General features: G+C 49.1%; 1 protein-coding gene across 2 annotated transcripts; it reads right to left on the reverse strand.

Annotated features, from left to right (window-relative positions):
- Positions 1–4: 4 nt before the first annotated feature.
- On the reverse strand, positions 5–22425 carry Glt8d2 (glycosyltransferase 8 domain containing 2). Of its 2 annotated transcripts, XM_041664987.1 has the most exons (10): positions 22137–22425; positions 13883–13929; positions 10703–10795; positions 9906–10077; positions 7763–7880; positions 5982–6066; positions 5332–5444; positions 3560–3726; positions 2852–2964; positions 6–743 (listed from the first exon to the last, which is right to left on the reverse strand). In XM_041664987.1, exons 2-10 carry the CDS (start codon positions 13899–13901, stop codon positions 574–576), a joined length of 1050 nt encoding a protein of 349 aa, XP_041520921.1. In that variant the 5' UTR covers positions 13902–13929; positions 22137–22425; the 3' UTR covers positions 6–573. The 2 variants fall into 2 exon arrangements, with proteins under 2 accessions (XP_041520911.1, XP_041520921.1); XM_041664977.1 differs by lacking the exons at positions 13883–13929; positions 22137–22425 and adding an exon at positions 11863–11911 and having other exon boundaries at positions 5–743.
- Between the last annotated feature and the right edge of the window lie 1036 nt (positions 22426–23461).

The following is a 23461-nucleotide window of genomic DNA, read 5'->3' on the forward strand; positions in this document are numbered from 1 at the left end:
TCTCCTGCCTCTGCCTGCTGGGATCAAAGGCATACACCACCACCTGGCAATATCTATAACTTTTAGTTTTTATACAAAAACTGGCAACCTTTTGAAAAAAATTGAAAAACCTTTAGCCAAGCATGGTGGCACGTGCCTTTAATTCCAGTGCGAAGGAGGCAGAACATACAGATCTTTTGAGTTTGTTGCCAGCCTGGTTGATAAGTAGCTTCTAAGCCAGTCAGGGCTAGAGAGAGAGAGAGAGACCCCCATCTTAAAACCAAAACAAACAAGAACAGATACAAAAATACCTAACTGAAAAATTAGAGACTTTTAAAGTTTTCTGATGTAATTGTCATCGAGTCAAGACCAGCCTGGTACACAGTGAGACCCTATCTCAAAACACCAGAAAGGGGTGGAGGGAAGTGGGAACCAGCCAGTCGTAATTATCACTTGGACTTGAAGGAGTTAGGTCCGCCTGTGTGGTACGTGGTTCAGTTGTCCTCAGCGGCTTTTCCTTACATTGCAGGTCATGTGTATCAGAGGTACTGCTGCTCATAAGGAACAGCGTTAGCAGGATCCCAAGGCACAGTGTCATCTATTGTGATTGAGTTTGAAGATCCCTGCAGGGTCAGGAACAAACCAGCTTTCCCATAAGTCATTGTGAACACTCGGGAAGTCCCAGGGCTTATGTCTTCCATTCCAGTGGAGTAGTTTAGCTTCCTGCAGGAAGTGCTCCGAATATCTTGCATCAGGATTCCAGCCTTCAGTGTGCGGAGGAAGACAGGCTTGTTAGTGAGTACAGTTTATATGGAACATTGGGTACAGGCTCACGGTAAAAGCCCCTCGTTAGTCACACCTCTGCCAACCTCACCCGGGTGGTACTACGGCCCACAAAGCTGATAAATAAACCAAAGGGTTAGACAGTGATTGCTTAACACTGCCATTCCTCGGAGTAGTCCACCATACTTTGAGCATATCCTCGCCCGGCGGTGGTGGCGCACGCCTTCTAATCCCAGCAGAAGCAGGTGGATCTCTGAGTTCGAGGCCAGCCTGGTCTACAGAGTGAGTTCCGGGATGGCCAGGGCTACAGAGAATCCCTGGGGTGGGGGTGGGGGAATATGTATCCTCTGCTATTAAATTTCTGTCAGTAACTGAAACTCCTCTGAGTAGTCAAGTGAGCGGAGGATGCTGTTTTCCTGCCCTCCAGCAACAGCAGAGTCTGCTTTTGTCATTAGCACAAGGGAGCTAGCTGACCTTACAAACCTTGCCTGATTCCCTTCCTCGGAAAGATCATGACCACCTTGCATGTCAGTAGTTGGCACTTCAACAGGTGTGAGTCTGCCTCTGCTCTAGGATCATAAAGTGCTTTTCCCCTTTCCTTATTCGACAGGTGTGATTCTGCCTCTGCTCTAGGATCATAAAGTGCTTTTCCCCTTTCCTTATTCGACAGGTGTGAGTCTGCCTCTGCTCCAGGATCATAAAGTGCTTTTCCCCTTTCCTTATTCGACAGGTGTGATTCTGCCTCTGCTCTAGGATCATAAAGTGCTTTTCCCCTTTCCTCTGCTCCAGGATCATAAAGTGCTTTTCCCCTTTCCTTATTCGACAGGTGTGAGTCTGCCTCTGCTCCAGGATCATAAAGTGCTTTTCCCCTTTCCTTATTCGACAGGTGTGAGTCTGCCTCTGCTCCAGGATCATAAAGTGCTTTTCCCCTTTCCTTATTTGCACAAGTGTCTGTGTTCTGTGTGCATGTCTGGAAGGCCAAAGTTGACACAAGTTTCTTACAGTATTGAAACAATGATCTTCAACCCAGAGCTTGCCAATATGGCTGAACTAGCTAGCCAGCTTGCCCCAAGAACCCTGTCTCTGCCCCGAGTCCTGGGATTGCTAGCTTTGTGTTGCTTTTACAAGGGTCCCTGGGATCCAAATTGTTCTCATGCTAACATGCAAGTGTGTGTTTGTTTTGGTTTTTTGAGACAGGAGTTCTCTCTGTAGCCCTGGCTGTCCTGAAACTCACTCTGCAGACCAGGTTGGCCTTGAACTCACTGAGATCCTCCTGTCTGTGCCTCCCCAGTGCTGGCTGGGGTTAAAGGTGTGTGCCACCCCCACCTGGCATGTCAAGTGCTTTTATACACTGAGCCATACCCCAGCCCAGCTTCACACGGCTGCTCTTAGAATTACTGACCTCACTTTGGTGGGATTTTGTGTATATAGAAATGGTGAGATTTGACTTAATAGCACTGAATTGCCAACTATTTAAGGCCATTGTACACATCACACACCAGTGGGCTCTGTCCACAGTGTTGTGTAGAAATTCTATGCTAAGCATCAGTCCATAAGCTTTTCTTTCTTTCTTTCCTTTCTTTGGTTTTTCAAGACAGGGTTTCTTGGAGCCTGTCCTGGAACTCACTCTGTAGACTAGGCTGGCTTCGAACTCACAAAAATCCACCTGCCTCCGTCTCCCGAATGCTGGGATTAAAGGCGTGCACCACCACCACTCAGCTTTTTTTTTTTTTTTTTAATTTCATGTTCATTGCCTGTATATCTGTGTGAAGGTGTCGGATCCCTTGGAACTAGAATTACAGAAAGTTTTAAGCTGCCATGTAGGTACTGGGAATCGAACCTGGGTCCTCTTAAAGGGCAGTCACTGCTGAGCCGCCTCTCCAGCCCAGGTTCATAAGCTTTCCGTGAATCCTAGAGTGTACTATCTTGCAGCTAAAGATAGCAGCTGTATTTGCAGATTCCGAGCCTGAGAGTTAAGGAGGTGGGGTGGCCAAGGTCACCCCAAGGGTTTGAAGCCCTAGGCTATAGGTAGCCTGGTGGTGGTCAGTAGGTACAACATACACTTCCCTTGTTTCCTGGCAGTACTTACCCAGGTGCCGGATGTGCCACAGAGGGTTGATGGTGGAATACTTGCCGTGAAACACAATCAGCATAGGGGAGGTAGCCACTCCTCCTCCCAGGGAGCTGCTGTAGAGGTTTTCTCTAAGACGTGAGATAGAAAGAGAAAATACCGAGTAAATGCTAATACGGCCCTTCAGAACAAGACGTAAGGTTTTCCTCTTTCACTTTCCCCCAACTTTTCATTTTTGGCTTGGGATCTTTGTTGTTAGAAACAGTCTCATGGAGAGCAGATTGGCCGTGAAATCCCTATATAGCTGAGGACAACCTTAAAAGTAGGTCTGTGGCCAGGTGTGGTGGTAATCCCAGATAATCAGAGGTAAGAAGCCGGCCTGGTTTCATAGCAAGTTCCAGGCCAGCAGGCCAGGGCTACCGAGTGAGATCCTGTCCCCCTCAAAAAGGAGACCTATAAAAGAAGCTCAAAATAAATGAAGTTTCCTCGGTGGAAAAGACTGAAGACACATTGCTAAGCAACCTACTCGGGAAATAGAGGGAATGAATCCCTTATTTCACTTCATCTCCGTTCTTCGGACTATCCTTTGGGGAAAGATTTTCACCTGTGCCCCTTTTCTTGGTCAACAGGTTCTATGAAAATTTACCCTCAGCGCTCTCTCTCTCTCTCTTTCCAGCTGGGGACAGCAGTAGTGGAGAAACACCCTCCTCCCCCCTCCCCACATACTCCACATTCTTCTGCATCCACTTTTCCAGCTGCTTGGTGATACGCTGGTGTTTCCATTCGGTCATGTTGGCGACAATCACGCCCGGATTGAAAGAGCAGGTGCTGGGGCTGATGCCAAGGTCCTTGATGGCCTTCTTCCGATAGTCCAGATAGCCCATGTACGTGTTCTGCAAAAGAGCAGGGTGCAGCCCTCTGTTTCTAGGAAACGGTTATGCTCTCAAAAGCTGCCGTTCAGTGTCCCTGGGCTTCCTTCTGTGCCGCCGCCGGTTTCTTTTGGTGTGTTTTGTTGTTGGAGGCAAGATCTCACTCTGTCGCTCTGGCTGTCCCGGGACTGGACATGTAGCCCAGACTGGCTTCAAAACTACAACAGAGCCGGGCGATGGTGGCGCACGCCTTTAATCCCAGCACTCGGGAGGCAGAGGCAGGTGGATCTCTGTGAGTTCGAGACCAGCCTGGTCTACAGAGCTAGTTCCAGGACAGGCTCCAAAGCCACAGAGAAACCCTGTCTTGAAAAACCAAAAAAAAAAAAAAAAACTACAACAGAGACCCGCCTACCTCTGCCTCTCCAGTGCTGGGCTTACAGGCACGGGCCACCGTGCCCAGCGTGTTTTTAAAGTTGTGTGTGTGCGCATGCGTGCACGCCACTGCGTGAGTACACGACAAAGGCAGGCTTCCAGGGCAGCGTTTTCACGGCTCCCCTTTTCTGACCTCTGAAAACGGAGTTCCCGCCTCTCTCCAGCACCTGTTGCTTTCTTTTCTGCCACCATTGGCAGCTCAGCCTGTTTGAGGGTGCTAAATTCCGTCTCTCCAGCCTTCCACTGCCACATCTGCCTAGTTGGGGTTGTATTTTTGTTTTGTTTTTGTTTGTTTTTCGAGGCAGGATTTCTCTGCTAAGAGTCCTGGCTGTCCTGGAACTCACCTTGTAGACCAGGCTGGCCTGGCTCTCAGAGATCCGCCTGCCCGTGCGCCTGCCCCTGGCGTTGCCTTCTTGATGCTTAAGCAGCTCCAACAGCAGCATGTACCAAGTCCTGTTAAGCTGGCTCCATGCTACATGCCTGCCTCAGGGGATAGTGTTTCTGTCCTTCTTGGTATTGAGGCAGAAGCCCAGAGTCATTAGACCAGACTTAGCTCCTCCTCATCCAAATCAATCCTGTTTGTTCCAGCTTCAAGATCCCTCCTGACCCCAGCCAGTCCCAGTACTCAGTGTGGCCTTCCCATTCCCGTCCACAAGTGCCACTCATTGGTCCCTTTTAAAAAATGATTTTATCAGCCGGGTGGTGGTGGTGCACACCTTTAATCCCAGCACTCGGGAGGCAGAGGCAGAGACATGTATGCACCATGTGTGTTCCTGGTGCCCAAGGGAGCCAGAAGGGGCGTTGGTCTCCTGGCACTGGAGCTACATATAGTCGTGAGCCTCTGTGTGGGTACTGGGAGCCCAGGAACACAGCCTGTGGTGATAGCAACACGACAGCTATCATTTGTAGAACATTCGCTGTGTCCCATTGCAGTGGACACTTGGCAGCACGCCCAACAGCTCACACACAACAGGATAGTGTCCGTGCCATGTTTCAGGTTAGGACCGTGAGACTTAGCGGTTACAGAAACTGGCCCGAGTGCGTGGGAAAGAAGGGAGCCCTCACCCCATCCTCATCCCCTCAAGTTCCCGCTGGCTTTGGATGGGGAGGGTGTGATCATCTTGAGTTGTGGAGGAGGAATAGAGGGCCCGCAGCAGAGGAGAAGGGGAGGGAGGATGTCTAAGAGAGCATGCCCACCTGCAGCCCCACAAGCCGGTTGTTGTCTTGAGCGGAGGGCAAGTCACAGTCGTCCGAGAAGGCTGCTGCATGGCCCAGAGCCAGGGTGGTGTCATACAGTTCCTGGATGTCACCTGCATTTGGAAGGATCCTAAATCAAAACAGCAAGTACCTCGGGGCAAGATGGAACCACAGCTTAACTCCTGGCTTCAATAGAACAAAGAGTACAGGTCCCTCTTTGCCCATGCATGGCAGTGTTCTGAGGATAGTTCGTGCCCTCTGAGGAAGCCATGTGAAACGTCCAGGCGGGTGCTGGCCGGGTTTGTGGCTGGCAGTTTCTGAACACTGATCTGACATGGACGAGAACAAACATAACGTGCACACACAGTCACAGCCATGGCCAGGTGCCTCGGAGACACTGTATTCCTGTGTATTTCAGGAATGCATAGAAGAGACTACCAAGGTAATGACTGTAGACTCAGCAATCAGAGCAGGGCCCTCAGCAAGCCACTCTATTATCCAGGGAGTATAAAATAGTCCCAGTTTTACAGCCATGCTGTATTCGCGTTACAAAGTGTTTGAAGTCAGCTAGCTACGTGGGAAGTGAAAAAGTATGCCATGCTATATAGAGCTGTGCCCTCCCAAGAGCTCTCGGCAGAGAGTGGGTGTACCTTGTACAATGACGTCATCGTCCAAATAGATGACTTTCTCGTGCTGACGGATGAGCAGAGGGAGATAAAATCGAACGAAGTTCAGCTGTTAAAAACAAGGGAAACGGGTGGGCCAAGGTATGTGGTACCTACAAGTCAGCTCTGGTTAGCCCAAGTGTGGACAGGAGTATGCAGGCTGAAGTGATGGCTCACCCAGGCTTTTAGAGCCTGATCCTCTGGGTTCTGGGGATGAGGCCAGGCTGGCCCAGAGAAGCTCTCCTAGATCCAGGCCCCACTCACTGAGCAGTGACCACTTCCTGTACAGGGATAGCTGCAGTAGGAGTCTCCAGTGCCCCCCAATCAATCTTTTAGGATCCAGACTTCCTGCTTTCTCTACCTTGTCAATTAGATAACTCTCAACTAATTAGCCTTAAGATATTCTCTCGCCCCACCCGCTTCTCTTCTTCTCCCTCTCCCCCCTCCTTCTGCCCCCTTATATACACACACACGCACACACACACACACACACACACCAAACTAAGCCTTTTAGCCGCTTGATCCAGAAAACAGAAACATGAGTTCATAGGGTTTTCCTTAGTGACGTTCCGTTTTCGTTACCAGCTGACAATAGATCATATCACAGACAAGCCTTAGAATTTGATTGGAAAGGATGGATGTACATGAACTGCATACAGGAGGTGGCCAGTTTCTGCAGGTTGCCCTCAGAACCTGCTTTGGACTGGAAGCATGAGGAACTGAGCTTGATACCCACTTGGTACCCGGTACCCACATGCAAAGATGACTGTAGCACACTGGTCTGAACCCCAGTGCTGGGGGAGGCAAGCTGGGGCTAGGAGAGAGGTGAGGAACCAGGAGGAGGCTGGAGAAAGGCCTGCTGGGGTCCACTGGGCACACAAGCATATAACACACACACACATACACACACTGCTCTTCATGAAGGAGGGGGAGTCTTTGTGGGTGCTATTGGAAGAAAAATTAACCCCCACAGCTAGGAAAAGCTGTCTCCTAAAATATGACGTGGCCATCAACTGAGGCTCATAGCTGTCACACGGCTGGCTTTCCTTGGCCTTTGGAAGAGTAGGAGCTAAATGATGATTAGGTACAGAGGATACAGCGAGGAAGTGCTTGGAACGCTTTTGCTGGCCTTGCTCCCTGGCCCACCGCCACCACCACCCCCAGTCCTCTTCACACACACAAATGTAGTTTCTTTTATCGTGCTTATATAAACCATCTTAAATCCTCCCCGGAGCAGGTGGCTGCTAAGTTATAAATAAGCAAAGCTTTGTCGGGCTCTAGCACTCGTGAGTCTGAAACATCTTATGTGCGCACCAGATGGTGCACTGGCAGGTTTGGTCAACATGACACAAGCTAGAGTCGGAGGAAGGAGCCACAGTTGCGGGAAATGCCTCCACGAGATGCAGCTATAGGGCATTTCTTAGTCAGTGATAAATGGGGAGGGCCAGCCCATTGTGGGTGGTGCCATCCCTGGGCCGGTGGTCCTGGGTTCTGTAAGAAAGCAGGTTGAGCAAGCCATGGGGAGCAAGCCAGTAAGCAGCCCCCCTTCCATAGCCTCTGCATCAGGCCCTGCCTCCAGGTTCCTGCTCTGTTTGAGTTCCTTCCATGACCAGTGTGTGGAAGTGTAAACTGAATGAACAAAGCCTTTCCTCCCGACTTGCTTTTTGGTCCTGGTTTCTCTCTGCAGACCCTAAGACAGAGGGCTGGGGCTCCACGGTATACATGAACTCAGGACCGTCCCCACCGTGTACAAGGCTCTTACTCACAGGCTGGAGCAGCTCAGGCCTCGATGAGTCTGGTCTAATCTTCCCCTTGAGGACTATCGGGTTGAACTCCACAATTTTGAAGTTTATTTCTCTCAGTTTAGAATGTTCGATCCATTTTCTAGAGAGATGACCAAAAACCTCTAGTACACACGTCCAATCTTTCCTCGATTCAATTTGCATGCCAACCCGGGGGCTAGTCTGCTGTGGCCTTCGGAAGTTAAAACAGCGTCTGCAAACAGCTTTCATGCTGTAAATCCTTCCGATTGCTTCTCCATCTGGTCTAGCTTCCAGTCGCCCCCTTCCCCACCCCCACCCCCGTCTCATAACTCTGCCAAGGAAATTAACAAGACAGTAATAGCCAAGTATATGCCCCCCACATCAGAAATTCGCCTGGGGAAACTGGAGGAACAAGACATGTCCCTTCCCTTATCCAGCAGCCCCTGTACCCGCCAGACCGACAGCCACATGTTACCGCTGAGGGACAGGAGCGCATGCCGTGCCAACACGTGTAGCTTTCCCGGCTGTCGTCTTGTTCCCGCCTCTGTTCACCCTTCTTCCTTCCCTCCACCCACTCCCCCCCCCCCAACACACACATCACTCAGCCTTACAGGGCGTATCTCTCTCATCGGATTCATTAAGAGAATATAATGGCAGAAATAATCTCGAAACAGACCTGGCAATGACCCAAGCCACAGATGGCAACATTTGCTGTTGATCACAAATTGGCGGAAGAGGCCTGGGCGTCGGGAGCTCAGCGGCAGACTCTTGCCACTGTTGGTGGGAACGTGGCAGTCGTCAGGGAAGTATATTTGCTTGTGGAGATTTTCCTGAGATGCGCAGTGGGTCCCTATGCTCTACTCTTGTGTTCTACTTCCACGAGAACTGGTTTGAAAATATGTAAACATGGGGGAGGAGGAAGGCCCACCAGCCAGGAGCTGGGAGACGGCCCACTTTCTTGACCGTTTGTGTCTATGAGTTGTGTGACCTGTTCCATTTTGGCTGGCTGGTTTGTTTAGCTTGGAGAATGTCTCACTGCGCAGCCCAGTCTGGTCTCTAATTTCCAACCCTCGTTCCTCAGCCTCGAGCACTAGGAGGACAGTGTTGGCTCTTGGTGACTGTGTTGTTTAAGGACCTGGGGTGGAATTCCGGGCCTTGGTGTCTGTTCAGAGTTTATGCTTATTTTTCCACTAGGCTTAAACTTAAATTTTTTTGCAACAATTCTTCACTATAAGCCATACTTTTTACTAATCGATTTTATAACTAATCCCATTCACAGTTCTTCATTATTCAGAAGTTCTTGGGTTATACAGACAAGTCTGTCAGCTTTCTCTTTTAATTCCTGGGCTTGAGGACCAAGATTACACACTTATCCTGTGTTTCTAAAACGCATTTAAAGTTTGATTTTTTGTTAATTTCTTCTTACTCTCTGGTCCATCTTTTTAGTATGGCAGGATATTGTAAAAATAAGTTCAAAGTTATAGTATGACCTATAAAGTTATATCGCTGTAAGTTTGTAGTCCAGCCATTACAGATCAAGTGTGATTCAGTGGTAGGGTCTGTGTTTAATCTGTGTGAGTCATTGAGTAAATCTCTGGCCTCTTTCCCTAAACTAGCTAGTGAGGGTTGTGCAAGTATTTTCCCAGGTTAGGAAAAGAGGGAAAATGGAAAGCACTTGTTCTCCCCTCCTCCGCTGGGATGATCCAGGTCCTCACTCAGGCACTGAGATTAGCTAGTCTTCCCTCTGCCTTCCCCTGTAGCCCCCAGTGATCATCCAGGTTCCACCTCCTCAGTAGAGGCTCACAGGCCTTCCTCAGCCTGGCCAAGAACAAATACTTGAAAGATTTTCCAGTAAGCTGCTCCAGGACTGGGGTTCTTTAGTCCACCAGAGGGTTTACATCTGCAGAAGCAGCTGTTGTCTTATTTAATAATGAGGCCCTGTGGGCGTTTCCTCATCTAGAAATTCATTAGTCAAGTCACAAATAAGCCCAGGACTTCCTCTCAATAATGCTAATGATAGCTATCAATCTAGAAGAAGAAAAGGGAGGAGGAGGAAGGAGAGAAGGTGAAGGTGGTAAGGGCCCATCTGAAGAGAAAAAAGAACATTGAAAGAAATAGAACATTCCAAAAACGCAGTACAAACTACCTTATTCGAGGCAGCGTGTTTCGTAGTCCGACGACATAGAACACAATGTTGGCATCGGTGTTGCTGTAGATGCTGTTGATGGCAGCCATGGTTGCACCCATCCTCCCTGGGGCCGCACAGATCACCACTGGAATCTCCTCTTCCATGTCCTCAGGGGATTCGGAATCATCACCTAAGAAAACCATCAAAATCAGTGACTCGGAGCCCTCTGAAGAGTCATTTTTAAGTTGAGTTATTGGGAACCATTTCTGGACAAATGGGAATGGATCAGCAGGAAGAGAAGGGAAGGGACAATTCTCAAAATGTAGGAGAGGATCTAAAGGGACAGGGTGCAGAGCTGTCCTTCAAGGTGGGTCCAAGAACCAAGAACATGAGCACCAGCTTGGAGCTTCTAAGAAACTTTCTGTGAGGCTCAGCCTCAGGTGGGATCTAGTCATGAGCTTTTCTTTTGTTTGTTTGTTCAAGACAGGTCTCACTTTGTAACTCAGATTGGCGCCAAACTCACTAGGTAGACCAGTCTAGCCTCAAACTCACAACCCTCCTACCTCAACCTCTGGAAGCTGGGATCACAGGCGTGTTCTAACAAGTCCTCACGTGACATTTACACAGACTACAGTTTAAGCAGCACTGGTCATTCTGGAGTGTAACAGAGCTGCCGCCCTACGGAAGCTATTTTACAAACGAGTCCTTAGGAGTTAACCACGCTGTTATCTGCCCCCCAAACACTGGCAGGACCTGGTGGGAGATACTGAAACTACCCTCTTAGGTGTCTTTTGGCAGAACCCATGCTTGCTCACCGGCTTCAGGCTTGAGTACAGATCCCCTGTGAACCTTCTTGTACAGAATCCCACAGAGGGTCAGGGCCAGAAGGAACAGCAGCACTTGGTTAACTGAAATGAAGAAGAAAACACATCAAAGGCTGATCTGTCAACCTCAAACCACTAAAAGAAAAAGATGGAAAAAAAAAAAAACCAGAATGGCAGTTTGGGAAGCCATACAGAGGATGCAACAGTCTGGGGCAGCCATAGAGGACACAGCAGCTTGGGCAGTCATACAGAGGGCGTGGCAATCTGGGGCAGACGTACAGAGGGCGTGGCAATCTGGGGCAGACGTACAGAGGGCGTGGCAATCTGGGGCAGCCATACAGAGGGCGTGGCAATCTGGGGCAGACGTACAGAGGGCGTGGCAATCTGGGGCAGCCATGCAGAGGGCGTGGCAATCTGGGGCAGACGTACAGAGGGCATGGCAATCTGGGGCAGATGTACAGAGGGCGTGGCAATCTGGGGCAGCCATACAGAGGGCGTGGCAATCTGGGGCAGATGTACAGAGGGCGTGGCAATCTGGGGCAGACGTACAGAAGGCGTGGTAATCTGGGGCAGCCATACAGAGGGCGTGGTAATCTGGGGCAGATGTACAGAGGACGCGGCAGATTGGGCAGCCATACAGAGGACGCAACAGTCTGGGGCAGCCATGCAGAGGACACAGCAGCTTGGGCAGCCATACAGAGGTAGGGGCATCTTGGGCAGCCATACAGAGGGCGTGGCAGTCTGGGGCAGCCGTACTGGGGACACAGCAGTCTGGGCCAGCCATGCAGAGGATGCGGCAGTCTGGGGCTGCGCACACACAGCAATGGAGTACTAAATAAGAAAGGAAGAGCCAGGCCCAGGAAGTCTCATGACAAAGGCCTCGAACCCGGTCACCACAAGAGGCTGCCTTACATGAATATTTGATCCACTACACAAACAGCTTCATTTCTAGAATGCCTTTCACGAGCTACTGCTAATTCTGAACAGGCTTAAAGCGGTAGAAGCTAGAAGCTAGTTGCGTTTCAATTGGTTCAAATGCCTGTCCAAGACGAGGGACAGACGATCCTGGCTCTGGGTCAGGACCTCAGTGCTGCGAGTTCTCGGTCTCCAGCTGTTCCACATTAGTGACGATGTTAGCTTTTGGTACTTACCCAGGAACAGGAGGGACAGGAGGGGGCAGGGCAGAAGACACATTGCCGGTTGTTGGTAAAATGAGCGGGGGCAATTGTGTTCAGAGTTAAGCAATAGCAGGTCCTGTGTGAAAAAGCCAGTCTCTGATTGCAACGTTGCAGGCAAGCAACACAGGGTACTCAAAACTGAACTTTTTTTTTTTGTTTGTTTTTCGAAACAGGGTTTCTCTGTAGCTTTGGAGCCTGTCCTGGAACTAGCTTTTGTAGACCATGCTGGCCTCAAACTCACAGAGATCCGCCTGCCTCAGCCTCCCAAGTACTGGGATTAAAGGCGTGCGCCACCACCACCCGGCTAAAACTGAACATTCTTCCAATTGAATATATTTTATGAATCATCTTTTGTGGCAGGATATATATATATTCCCATTTACAGAAAGGATAGAAACTTACTGTTATAAAATATACCTATTTTATTAAACATAAGTTAGTTTAAATACAACCTCTAAAGTAATGTGGAAGACAGAATGAACACAGATGACAAAAACTGGGGAGATGGGATTTTGCCAAGGACAGACACAAGCGTGAAGTCAGGTGTGTGACCCTGCAATCACCAGGCAGAGGCAGGAGGATCACAGGGAGTCCAAGTCTGCTTGAGTTACACTATAACTCTGTTGTGGGGGAATAGCAGGAGCTGGGATAGGAAGTCAGATTCAAACCTCATTTTTATCACCTCCTAGCGGTGAAAACTTAACTTCCCCAAGCCTCTGTGGGCTTCTCTGATACAAATAAAAATAAAAATTGAAAATTTCTCTCTAAAGGTAATTACTGGTTTTGTGCTGGTTTACCTTTGACCCTCAGGCTCTTGTATTCATATTTGTAGGAAGAATGACCTAGAGAGTCTTAGATGCCTTCCGAAACTACATGGAGCCCCTCATGGTGGTTCAGTCTGGCTGAGGTGCAGCTTCCAGCTGTCCTTCCCCCTCTTGGGGGAGATTCAGCCATGGCTAGCTACAGGCCAGGCAAAAGTAAAATGTTCTCAGGTCTCAGGAGATCTGGTGACTGTTCACCTACCACTGTGTTTAGAGCGGTGACCCCATACCTGACCCTCCCATGGCTGTTACCACTGACAAAAAGTTGCCAGAAGAAAAGAATGTTTCGGTTAAGTATGTTCCGTGCGATTCTGAACATTTATATGAAGTTCACATCTAATTGGATGCCTTTCGTTTTCATTTAATTCAGGCAACTCTAGAGTCATAGTAACAGCATTAGGTCGCTGTGTTTACCCTCAAATTAATAATGTTCTATCTAAAATCAGGAGAATATAGGAGTTTGAAAGGTCTAGAGACTGGATGTGGCTCTTTTTTTTTTAAATGATACTTTTTTTATTTATTTATTATGTATACAATATTCTGTCTGTGTGTATGTCTGCAGGCCAGAAGAGGGCACCAGACCTCATTACAGATGGTTGTGAGCCACCATGTGGTTGCTGGGAATTGAACTCAGGACCTTTGGAAGAGCAGGCAGTGCTCTTAACCACTGAGCCATCTCTCCAGCCCCCTGGATGTGGCTCTTTAAGACTAAGAATGGAGCCTTACAAATACTTAGGCATGAACGAGAATACTCATTTAGAGTGAGGAAATGATCGTAATATCTTTAAAAAGATACGATCCAGGCCAGGCAGTGTGGCGCATGCCTTTAATCCCAGCACTGGGAGTTGCAGGCCAGCCTGGTCGGTCTACAGAGCTAGTTAAAGGATAGCTGGGTCTACCTGTAGAAACCCTGTCTTGAAAAAAAATCAATATGTGTGTGTTACATATATAAAAATTATATGTCTATATGATCCATGATTATATGACCAATGGTAAATCCATTTATAGCCAAACTCAACAACATCACAAAGGAATCCTCAAATGACCATGCCAAAATTGCTTGTGGGAAAATGGTCTATGAAAATCAGAGAGAGAGAGAGAGAGAGAGAGCACATCATTAGAACACTCCTCTGAAACATCTTTATGGTTCTTTTCACAAGTTCAGTTCTTACTTCTGCGTAGAAGAGCCATGTGTATCCACCTGGATAACAACCAGGACCTGTGAATTGAAGAGTAAAAAAATGTCATTAAAAAAACAATCAGCCAGGCAGTGGTGGTGCACGCCTTTAATGCCAGCACTGGGAGGCAGAGGCAGGCGGATCTCCGTGGGTTCAAGGCCAGCCTGCAGTGACTAGTTAGTTACTGTTCCGTGGTTGTGATAAAACACCACAGCCAAGGCAATTTGAGGAAGAAGAGTCTATTTGGGCTTACGGCTCCAGAGGGCTTCAGAGTCCAAGATGATAATACTCCAGGAGTGTCTCAGGACAGCCAGGGCCACACAGAGAAATCCTGCCTCAAAACCCCAATCAATCAATCAATCAAATCCCAGTGATATATTTATTATTGGAAAAGGTTAGGAATACAATGCCTCAATGTTGTCAGTATTTAGGCATCTGTACTGGCCTGCTCTTGGGTTCCTGAGAGGACAAAGCCTCAGCCGCAGCCACTGAGAACACCTCCTGCTGCACACGTTCACAATGTTCCCTTTGTAAAGGGCCCTGCCTGCCTCCCATCTCTCTCTGTCTCTCTGTCTCTCTGTCTGTCTGTCTCTCTCTCTGTCTCTCTCTGTCTCTCTCTCTCTCTCTCTCTCTCTCTCTCTCTCTCTGTGTGTGTGTGTGTGTGTGTGTGTGTGCCTTTCTGCTTCTCTGCCCAGTTCTGTCTCTCCCTGTTTTTTTCTCTCTCACTGCTTCCCTCTTCTCTTCTGCTGCTCCTGTCCCCAGAGGCCCATCTCCTTCCCCCTTCTCTTCTTTTACATTCCCTTTGCCCGAATTACCAACACTACCAACAGGGAGAGCATCCACTGGTCAGCCACTCTCAGTCAATAGTCTCCTTCGCTGTTCATTTTGAGATAAAAATGATAGATATAGAAAACCAAAACAACAAAAAATAACAGACATAAAGATAAAAGGGGAGAACCCAGTCCCCAGAGCTCTCCTCTGACCACAGTCATGTTCAGGGGTTAGGGGCACTTAGTGCTCCTGCAGAGTGAGTCCCTAGGGGTCAGTTCCCAGCACCCACCTGGCAGGTCCAGGAACTCCAGTCCAGTGATCCAGTGCCCTCTGCTGGCCCCCACTGGCACTACATTTACAAACTATATTTACATATATGTGGGCAAAACACCTATACACACAATATCAAAATAAATCTAGTAGAAAACATGTAGAGGAGGCAGAGGCCTGAGTCCAGCAGTCTAAGGCTAAATCCAAGGTCTAAGACTGTGGCAGCGAATGTACTTAAACATTTCATTTTATTATTTTTAATTCTAGGCACACACATGAGCGCCAGTACCCATGGAGGTCTTTGGATTCTCCGGGAGCTGTTGTCACAGGTACTCTAAGTCACCTGACATGGAACTAACATGTGTTACATGTGGTGGTTTGAATTAGGGGCTCCCCATATTCTCGGACATTTGAACATTTGGTTCCTGATTATGATGTTGTTCCATGGTTTAGGAGGTATGGCCTTGTAGGGGAAGGTATGTTACTGAGGGCAGGGTTTGGGGTTTTAAAGCCTTATGATGTTCTGTGTGCTCTGTAGCGGGCTTTCTTTGGATCGCCAGCCCCCAAATCATTACACCGTGGCTTATTTTTAATTATGAATTCTCAGGCTTAGCTTACGCTTGTTTTTTGTTTTTTTGGTTTTTTTGTTTTGTTTTTGGTTTTTCGAGACAGGGTTTCTCTGTGGCTTTGGAGCCTGTCCTGGAACTAGCTCTGTAGACCAGGCTGGTCTCAAACTCACAGAGATCCGCCTGCCTCTGCCTCCCAAGTGCTGGGATTAAAGGTGTGCGCCACCATCGCCAGGCTCTTACGCTTGTTTCTAGTTTTTTCTTTAACTTAATTGACCCATTTTTATTAACCTGTGTGCTGCCGTGAGGCTCATTTACCTCATCCGCATACTGTCCACCCTGCTCTCCTGCTTCCTCCGTCTCTACCTGGTTGGCTGGCTGATTCCCCTTGTCTCTCTGTCCACCAGCCTTGCATATCCGTCCTGTGTCTAGTTACTGACTGTTCAGCTCTTTATGAGACCATTTCAGGTGCTTTAGGCAGGCCAGGTGAAACAAATACAATGTATCTTTACTTAGTTAAACAAATGCAGCATAATGAACAAAGGCAACACAGCTTTACTTAAATATTCGATTCCACAAGAGGGCGCTCTCTGCTTCATGCTCATGGTTCAAGATGTGAGCTCTCTGCTTGTGTTCCTGCCTTCATGGACTCTCTGAACTATCAGCCCAAACTCTTTCTTCCACAGGTTGCCTCGGCCATGACGCTTTATCACAGCAACAAAACAGTCACCAATACACTCTGCAAGAACGATATGTGCCCTTAGTTCACTGAGCCATCTCTCCAACCCCTGTGGTAGCTAGTCTTGATTGCCAGCTTGGCATGATTTAGAAATCACCTAGGAGTCACCTGTGCAGCTGTGCGGGTGTCTGCAGAGAGGCTCAGCCGAGGTCGAAAGACCCTCATGGGCCAGGGTCCCAAACAGGACGAAAAGGAGAAAGGCGGCGAAGCACCAGATTCATTGCCCTCTGCTGCCTCCCGAGTTCGTTCTGTCCTGCTGCCTTCCCTGTCCTGAGGGCCTGTGCCCCATGAACCAAATCTTCCTTGATTTGCTTTTGTTGGGTGTTCTGTCTCCGTAGCAAGAAAAGTAACACTGGGACGGAGCCTATGAGGGCACTGTCTGGGTTATCAAGTCCTGAATGCTAGAAGATTCCATGAGACACATCCCTCAGTGGTGTGCCCACTCCCCTCCTCCACAAACTCTGTGACGTCCCTCATTTTCCCAACTTTCTGGGGGTGCAAGTTTAGTCTCTTCTACTGTCTCCATCTTCTTATTTATTTTAATTAATTTTTGGTTTTTAATACATAGATTCTCTGTAGTTTTTGGAGCCTGTCCTGGAACTTGATCCATAGACCAGGCTGGCCTCGAATTCACTGAGATCTGCTTGTCTCTGCCTCCCGAGTGCTGGGATTAAAGGCATGTGCCAACACCACTCAGCCTGTCCCCATCTTTTTGGTTGTTTTGGTTTAGTTTTTTGAGACAGGGTTTCTTTGTGTAGATCTGGCTGTCCTGGAACTCACTTTGTATACCAACCTGGTCTTGAATTCACAGAGCTCCGCCTGCCTCTACCTCCCAAGCGTGCGCCACCACTGCCCAGCTCAGTCCCCACCTGTTTAGCTCCCCGCTCCTGAACTTTAACATGAAGATGAGAGATCATCCAAGTCGAGGATTTCTTTCCTTCTCTTCCTCCTGAAGAAACCCCTCCATGTTTAAACCTTCCCAGTTTTAAATACTATTTACAAGACAGCTATATTCACATTTCTGCCCCCAGCTCAAGCCTGCCACAGGGACTCTTGGCATCATTGCTCCAAGGCATCCACGTGTTCCAGTTGGAGCTCCTGCCACTTCCCCAGAGCACACATTTCCCAGTCTTCCCCAAACCAGTTCTCCACAACCTCACTTTTATAACTGTTCCAACCAAAAGCAAACCACGGTATCTTCAGCCTCCCTCTCTGTATCTACATGGAGACTGACGACATAACCTTTTGGTTCTGCTTTCAGAATGCATCCAGAATTATCACCACCCTCCAGGGCCCCACCCTAGTCTACAGACATCATCTTTTGACTGTCCTGTAGTACAGTCTTACAGAAGTTCTGCCTTATCACCTTCCAGCAGGTCTACAGCCGAGCAGATGTGCTGAGCCTGAGTCACGCTGTGCCTGCTGCTTGGCTCTGCCTGAAGCCCTCCCGGGCCTTCCAAGCTCCTGGGGAAGAGGGAGGATGCAGACAGCGCCTGCTGTAAGATACCACACGATCACCCTGGCCTCTTTGCCAGGCAGAGGCCAGTGTCAGCGTCCTTCCACCTGTCCCCTCCTATCCAACACCAAGCCCCCGCCCCCCCCCCCCGCGCGCAATCTGGAATGTTCTTCACACACTTGCCACCTCTCCACCCTCCAGCTCTTAGTGAAAACACCCAGACGCAGCAGCTCTTACTTCACGTCCTCAATGGTCATCTCTACCCACGAGGCTGCCCCCTGCATCTGTCCCCTTCCCTAGTCTGTTCCCCATAATGAAACATCAGAAGCATCGTGAAACTGGGACTTGTGTCTCTTTGCTCCTTGACTTGTGTTCAGCACCTAGCAATATAAACCTCTCAAACACACCAGTGGGCCCGGATGACTATGCAGCCCTGTTATAGGACAGCCAGAGAGCCTGCGTGTTCCTCATGAACTCAGCACCTCGGGGCCCTGCAGTGGCTCCTTCGGGTGCACCCTGGCATCTCCTTCCTCTTCTCATCCCTCGCTGGAGCCATCACTGACTCTGGTGAATTGCACCGTCTAACTGGTACTTAGGTTCTCCTCCCGTCCTGCCTCATCTCACCCCCTTACCGGCTCTGCAGTGCCTCCCATCCAGCCTTCCGGTCCCCTCCCCTTACCCAATCAATTGCCGACTTAACTGCCACGTGGGCCTTTTTTTCGTTGCCTGATAACTATGTACAGTCAATGTGAAACACACGTGAAGCCTCAACAGCCTCGTTCTATGTTCTTTGTTTCACTTGAAACCGTTCAAGTTTACACACGTTGAAATAAAATACCTTTGGGCGTTTCGCCAGCTTGCTAGCGAGGCGTTGCATTTGCTCGGCCGCTGTACCCACAAGCGTGCACACTTTGAAGCTGCAGGCATTGGGCAACAGCAACACCCCTGAGTATGTCAGCATGCCTCTTTTCAATTTTGTTTGTTTTTCGAGGCAGGGTTTCTCTGTGTAGCCCTGGCTTTCCTGAAACTCGCTTTGTAGACCAGGCTGGCCTTGAACTCAGTGAGATCCTCCTGCCTCTACCTCCAGAGGGCTGGGATTAAAGGCCTGCACCACCAGGCTTGGCTCAGCATTCCTCCTTTAAAAAAGTGAGGGTAGGGTGTGGGCAGGGGAGATGGTTCTGTGGTTAAGAGTGCTGGCTACACAAGCCTGGAGTTCTGAGTTCAAACCCCTTGCTCCTATGTAAAAAGCCAGGCATGACCATGTGTGACCACCACTCCAGTGTTATCGGGCAGAGAGAGAGGATGGGTGGGCTTAGAGGTACTGTCTCAAGGGAACCAGGAGGAAGAACAGAGGACACCTGACACCTTTCTTTGGCTTCTACATGTGCAAACGTGGACCCACACACGTGTGCACACACTCACATACACAAAAACAAAGGTATACTAAAATGCGAACAAATCAAAGACATCCTACAGAATAAAAATGCCGTGATCGCATCTAAGAAAAATAACATTAATACTGTCATCCAATAAGCAGTCCACACTTAAATCCCTTAATTCCAATCTGCTGTTCTATAGCTTGGTTTGCTTTCTTTTGTTCTTTGTACTCTTTTAATTGGTGCCATTTTCACTGCTTTTCCGTTTGTTTCAGAGAACACAAGATGGTGAGCGTGCTTTAGAACCGTACTGGATGACTCGTGGCGCTGGGCGGACAGACACAGCGCGGCTAAACAGTAGCAGGTGCGGCTATATGGGAGAGATAACACGTAACATCCGACAACACGGGATAGCTACAGTTGACAACACAGAGCTGAACATTCCCCACAACTAATGATCTCCAATGTTTCCAACACAAAGGAGCGACAGGTAAGCCAGCCGTGATGGTGTATGCCTTTAATACCAGCACTTGGGAGGCAGAGGCAGGGGGATCGCTGTGAGTTCGAGGCCAGCCTGGTCTACAGAGTGAGTTCCAGGACAGCCAGGGCTACATAGAGAGACCTTGTCTCGGAAAAAAAAAAAAAAAGGAAGCAACAACAGGTGTCTGATGTGATAGAAATACCAGTGTAGCCAGCGAGTCACTCTACGCTTGAAATGCCACACCACGCCGCTTAAAAATACAGTTATCTGTCAGCTTTAAAAATGAGCCTACCTCTCCCACCTAGCTCTTGTCATTCCATTCTTGCTTAAAAACCCTCATGGGTACCCCCGAAGATTAAGGTGACTGAGCCCCAGTGTCACGCCTCTGGACAGGCTGAACAGCCTATCGTCAGTCCCCATCAGCCAGCCTCTTCATGCCAACTCTACGGCTTCTGGTCTTCAGACTTCGTTCAAGCAGCCATCTTCCCACAAAGCCCCTTCCTCAGCTCCTTCAAGCAGCGGCTGCCTGGCCTGGTGCCCTCCCCGGATCCATGCCATCTGTGAACTTTCCACACTGTTTTCTTTTCTTTCTTTGTCCTTTTGGCGTTTCGAGACAGCGTCTCCCTGTGTGGTTCTGGCTGTCTTGGAACTCACTCTGTAGACCAGGTTGGCCTCAAACTCAGATCCGCCTGCCTCTGACTCCCGAGGGCTGGGATGAAAGGTGTGCACCACCGCTACTCACAGCCTCCCAACTGATTCTGTAAAGTCATGCTGTGCCTGTCTCCCTTCATGATGGCTGAGGTCAGGAGTGTGACTCCCCTCTGGGTCTGCCTGTCCTGTCACGGAACAGTCTGAATAAACAACAGGAAAGAGAAGGCAAGGGTAAGAGGCCCTTGTCACTCTGCTCGTTACTCGCTGAAAGAAAGAAGTCGGCGTATCAGAGATGAGCCCGTGGTCCCATTCTAAGGATGCAGGCAGAGGGTTCTGGAAGGAAGCCCCACAGCGTTCACCCCTATAAGCTTCTCTAGGCTGAACGACTTCCAAGTCACGCTCTTCCTGTGGTAACAAGTCAACCCTCCAGTGCAGAAAAGCCTGTCGGCCTGTCTCCAGACAGCCAGAGGTAGAGCTGGGAGTTTCTAGTGCCCTTGATGGAACAAGGGATTCCTGAGGCAAGGTACTGGTCAGTGACAGCTTCAAAGAGGGGAAGAAAAGGCAGAGGGCTGTGACATTTAAAGTGTTTTTCTACTTTTCGATCCTTCAGTTGGGTCTTTGGCGCTCCTTCCTCATGGGACAATGTCCTTCTGGACAGCCTTTGAAAAACTGACCTTAAGGAAGCAACCAAAGAAACGATGTTCCTTGGGATCGAGAAATGAAAACACGACCTTTTCTCTGAGAGGAAAGAGGAGCTAGAGAAAAGAGAGCTGGGGGGTAGTGTTTAAGCGGAGGGACGAAGACAGCAGGGCCCTGGGGAGAAGACGAGACGAGGAACACCTGGAGCCACCAGAACATCACAGGGAGAGCCAGTCCTGCCCAGGACAGGGTGTGTGGTCGCTCCTGTCACCCACACTGCCATTGTCTGCTTTGCCAGGGAAGTGGAGCACCCTGAGCCTTCTTCCCTGCAGACCCTGTGGGTCACATTGTGATGTGACCAGACCAAGCTTATAAAGCTCCTCCCTGGCACACGGCCCAGGCGCTCACTGCTGTAGGGCGCAGCTCTGGTGTTGACTGTATCAGAGGGAGGACTAGGATTCCGTTATGTAACACAAAAAGGATATTGCACCGAAGCGCAATACCAAAACATTTCGAGAAAAATGCAGAGGCAAGACCAACCCACTAGCGTCACACTGGCTAGCGGGCTGCATGGGCTGAATGCGGCAGGACTGATCTCGGCAGCATATTCAAACATCTAGACGGATTCTATGGTCTTTCTCTTTAAGCTGTGTTTACTGCCCGCCTTAACTCCTATCACACGCTATCGACAAGGGTCTGCTGGACTTATCCGAGATGTCTTATGTACCGCTAAAGGGAACATGAGACAGTTTTTGGAAGTTAAACAAAACACTGTGAGTCCCATTCCACAACAAACCCACAGAATCCTACGACTGCCAGCTAGCTCTCTTTCTGGGGATGGAGGCCCCAAAAGAGTTTCTGAGGACAGATTCCAAAAACATGAATCATAACTCAGCTAGGTCATTTTGGCTCAGAAACAGACTCACATTAAATGCTAGCATTGATCTCTTGTACTAAGTAACTCCTGATCTCCATCCTTAAAGTCCGATGCAAACAAACAAAAACATCATACTATTAGGGCAGGGGTGGGAGGGTGTGGGGATAAACTCTGCTCTGGGAAACAACCCACGATGTGAAAAGCTTGACCACTGAACATTTTGGATTTGTCTTGAGAGCAAAGCTTCTGGTAGGATGGTACCGGTACCGTTACAAAGCAGGGGACTTTCAGAGGCAAAGTCTGTGAAGGGGGCTGTCTGCCGTCTCTGATGTAAGTCTTTGAGTCCACAACAACATAAACAAGCGCTGTAGACAGAGCCGTCAAAATGGGAGAGTACCTCGCCTGTAAGTTGCTCTGCTTACCTGATGGTTGATGAGGGAGGCTTTGGGCTCCCTGGTCCAGAACCGGGGCAGGGCGGAGCGTTGGAATTGCAGCTGGTCTCGCAGGGGCTGCTAAACTTCGCTTCTGCTGCTTCTAAGATCCCATTGGAAATCCCAAGGGGCCCAGGAGTCCCGAGGCCAATACGCTGTTTCCAAGCGAGTGCCTCGGCTGTCCACAACCCACCTCCGCTTGCGTTGACTTTGAAGGGCTCGAGTTTCTTCCAGCCCTCCTTCAGTGGCCGGGAATCCAAGCCTCCCGCCCCAAAAGGCTCTTCCCGAAATCACTTCCAGATGCGCTCCAAAGGGAACGCAGGTCGGCTGGCTGGCGCAGACTTCCTCTCTTGGCTTTCTCTTTGCCGTCCGCATGTAAAACTCTCTCCAAAGCAAAGCTGTTCTGGAGTAAAAAGAGTCAACTCCAGAGAAAAGCAAACGCTCGCAAAGTAAATCTATGCCACGATGTATCTGATGTAAAATTCAAGAGAAAGCAACAGTCAAATTCGTGGGAATCTTTTGGTTCTCCTGTACATTGAAATGTTACAATGGCAAATCAGAACGCAGACTGCAGTCTCCTCCTGAGGCGGCAATGAAGACAGAAGTTCCCAGATAGAGTTGCATTTCTACCCGAAGTGGAGGGGAATCAGGCAGGGGTAGACTTGGCCACAATCTCTCCAGCTCTGTAGTTTGGCAGGTAATCCCCAGACGCCCAGGAATGGTACCAGCGCTTTGCCTGTGGCCACAGAACATATTTCACAATGGCCCCCTCTCCAGCTGCGGTAAAGAGCTCCTTGCTGGCTGCCTGGCTGCCTCCGTCGCAAGTCGTCCTTTCCTTCATAAGTATAAGGCAACTCACATTGTAATTTCTGATTTCCAAGACCCCTCAGTAAGAGCTGAGGTAGGGGGGGATGATGGGGGTGGGGCTGTGTTGTGTTTTTTTTTTTTTTTTTTTTTGGTTTTTCGAGACAGGGTTTCTCTGTGGTTTTGGAGCCTGTCCTGGAACTAGCTCTTGTAGACCAGGCTGGTCTCGAACTCACAGAGATCCGCCTGCCTCTGCCTCCCAAGTGCTGGGATTAAAGGCTTGCACCACCACCGCCTGGCCTGTTTTTTTTTTTATTCTTTTATTTTGGCTTTTTGAAGGGCCCACCACCCAGCTCTAGGCTTATTAAGAGGCTTATTATTACTTATGAATGCCCGGCCTTACCTTGGCTTATTTCTTGCCAGTTTTTCTTAAATTATTTTGACTGCCTTTTGTCTCTGGGCTTTTGTCTTTCTCTATTTCTGTATACCTTTCTTTCCTTCTTACTCCGTGG

Source organism: Microtus oregoni, unplaced genomic scaffold (genome assembly GCF_018167655.1).
Source record: "Microtus oregoni isolate MIOR12 unplaced genomic scaffold, Mior012 000001F_ref0000356, whole genome shotgun sequence".
NCBI classification, from domain to species: Eukaryota; Metazoa; Chordata; class Mammalia; order Rodentia; family Cricetidae; genus Microtus; species Microtus oregoni.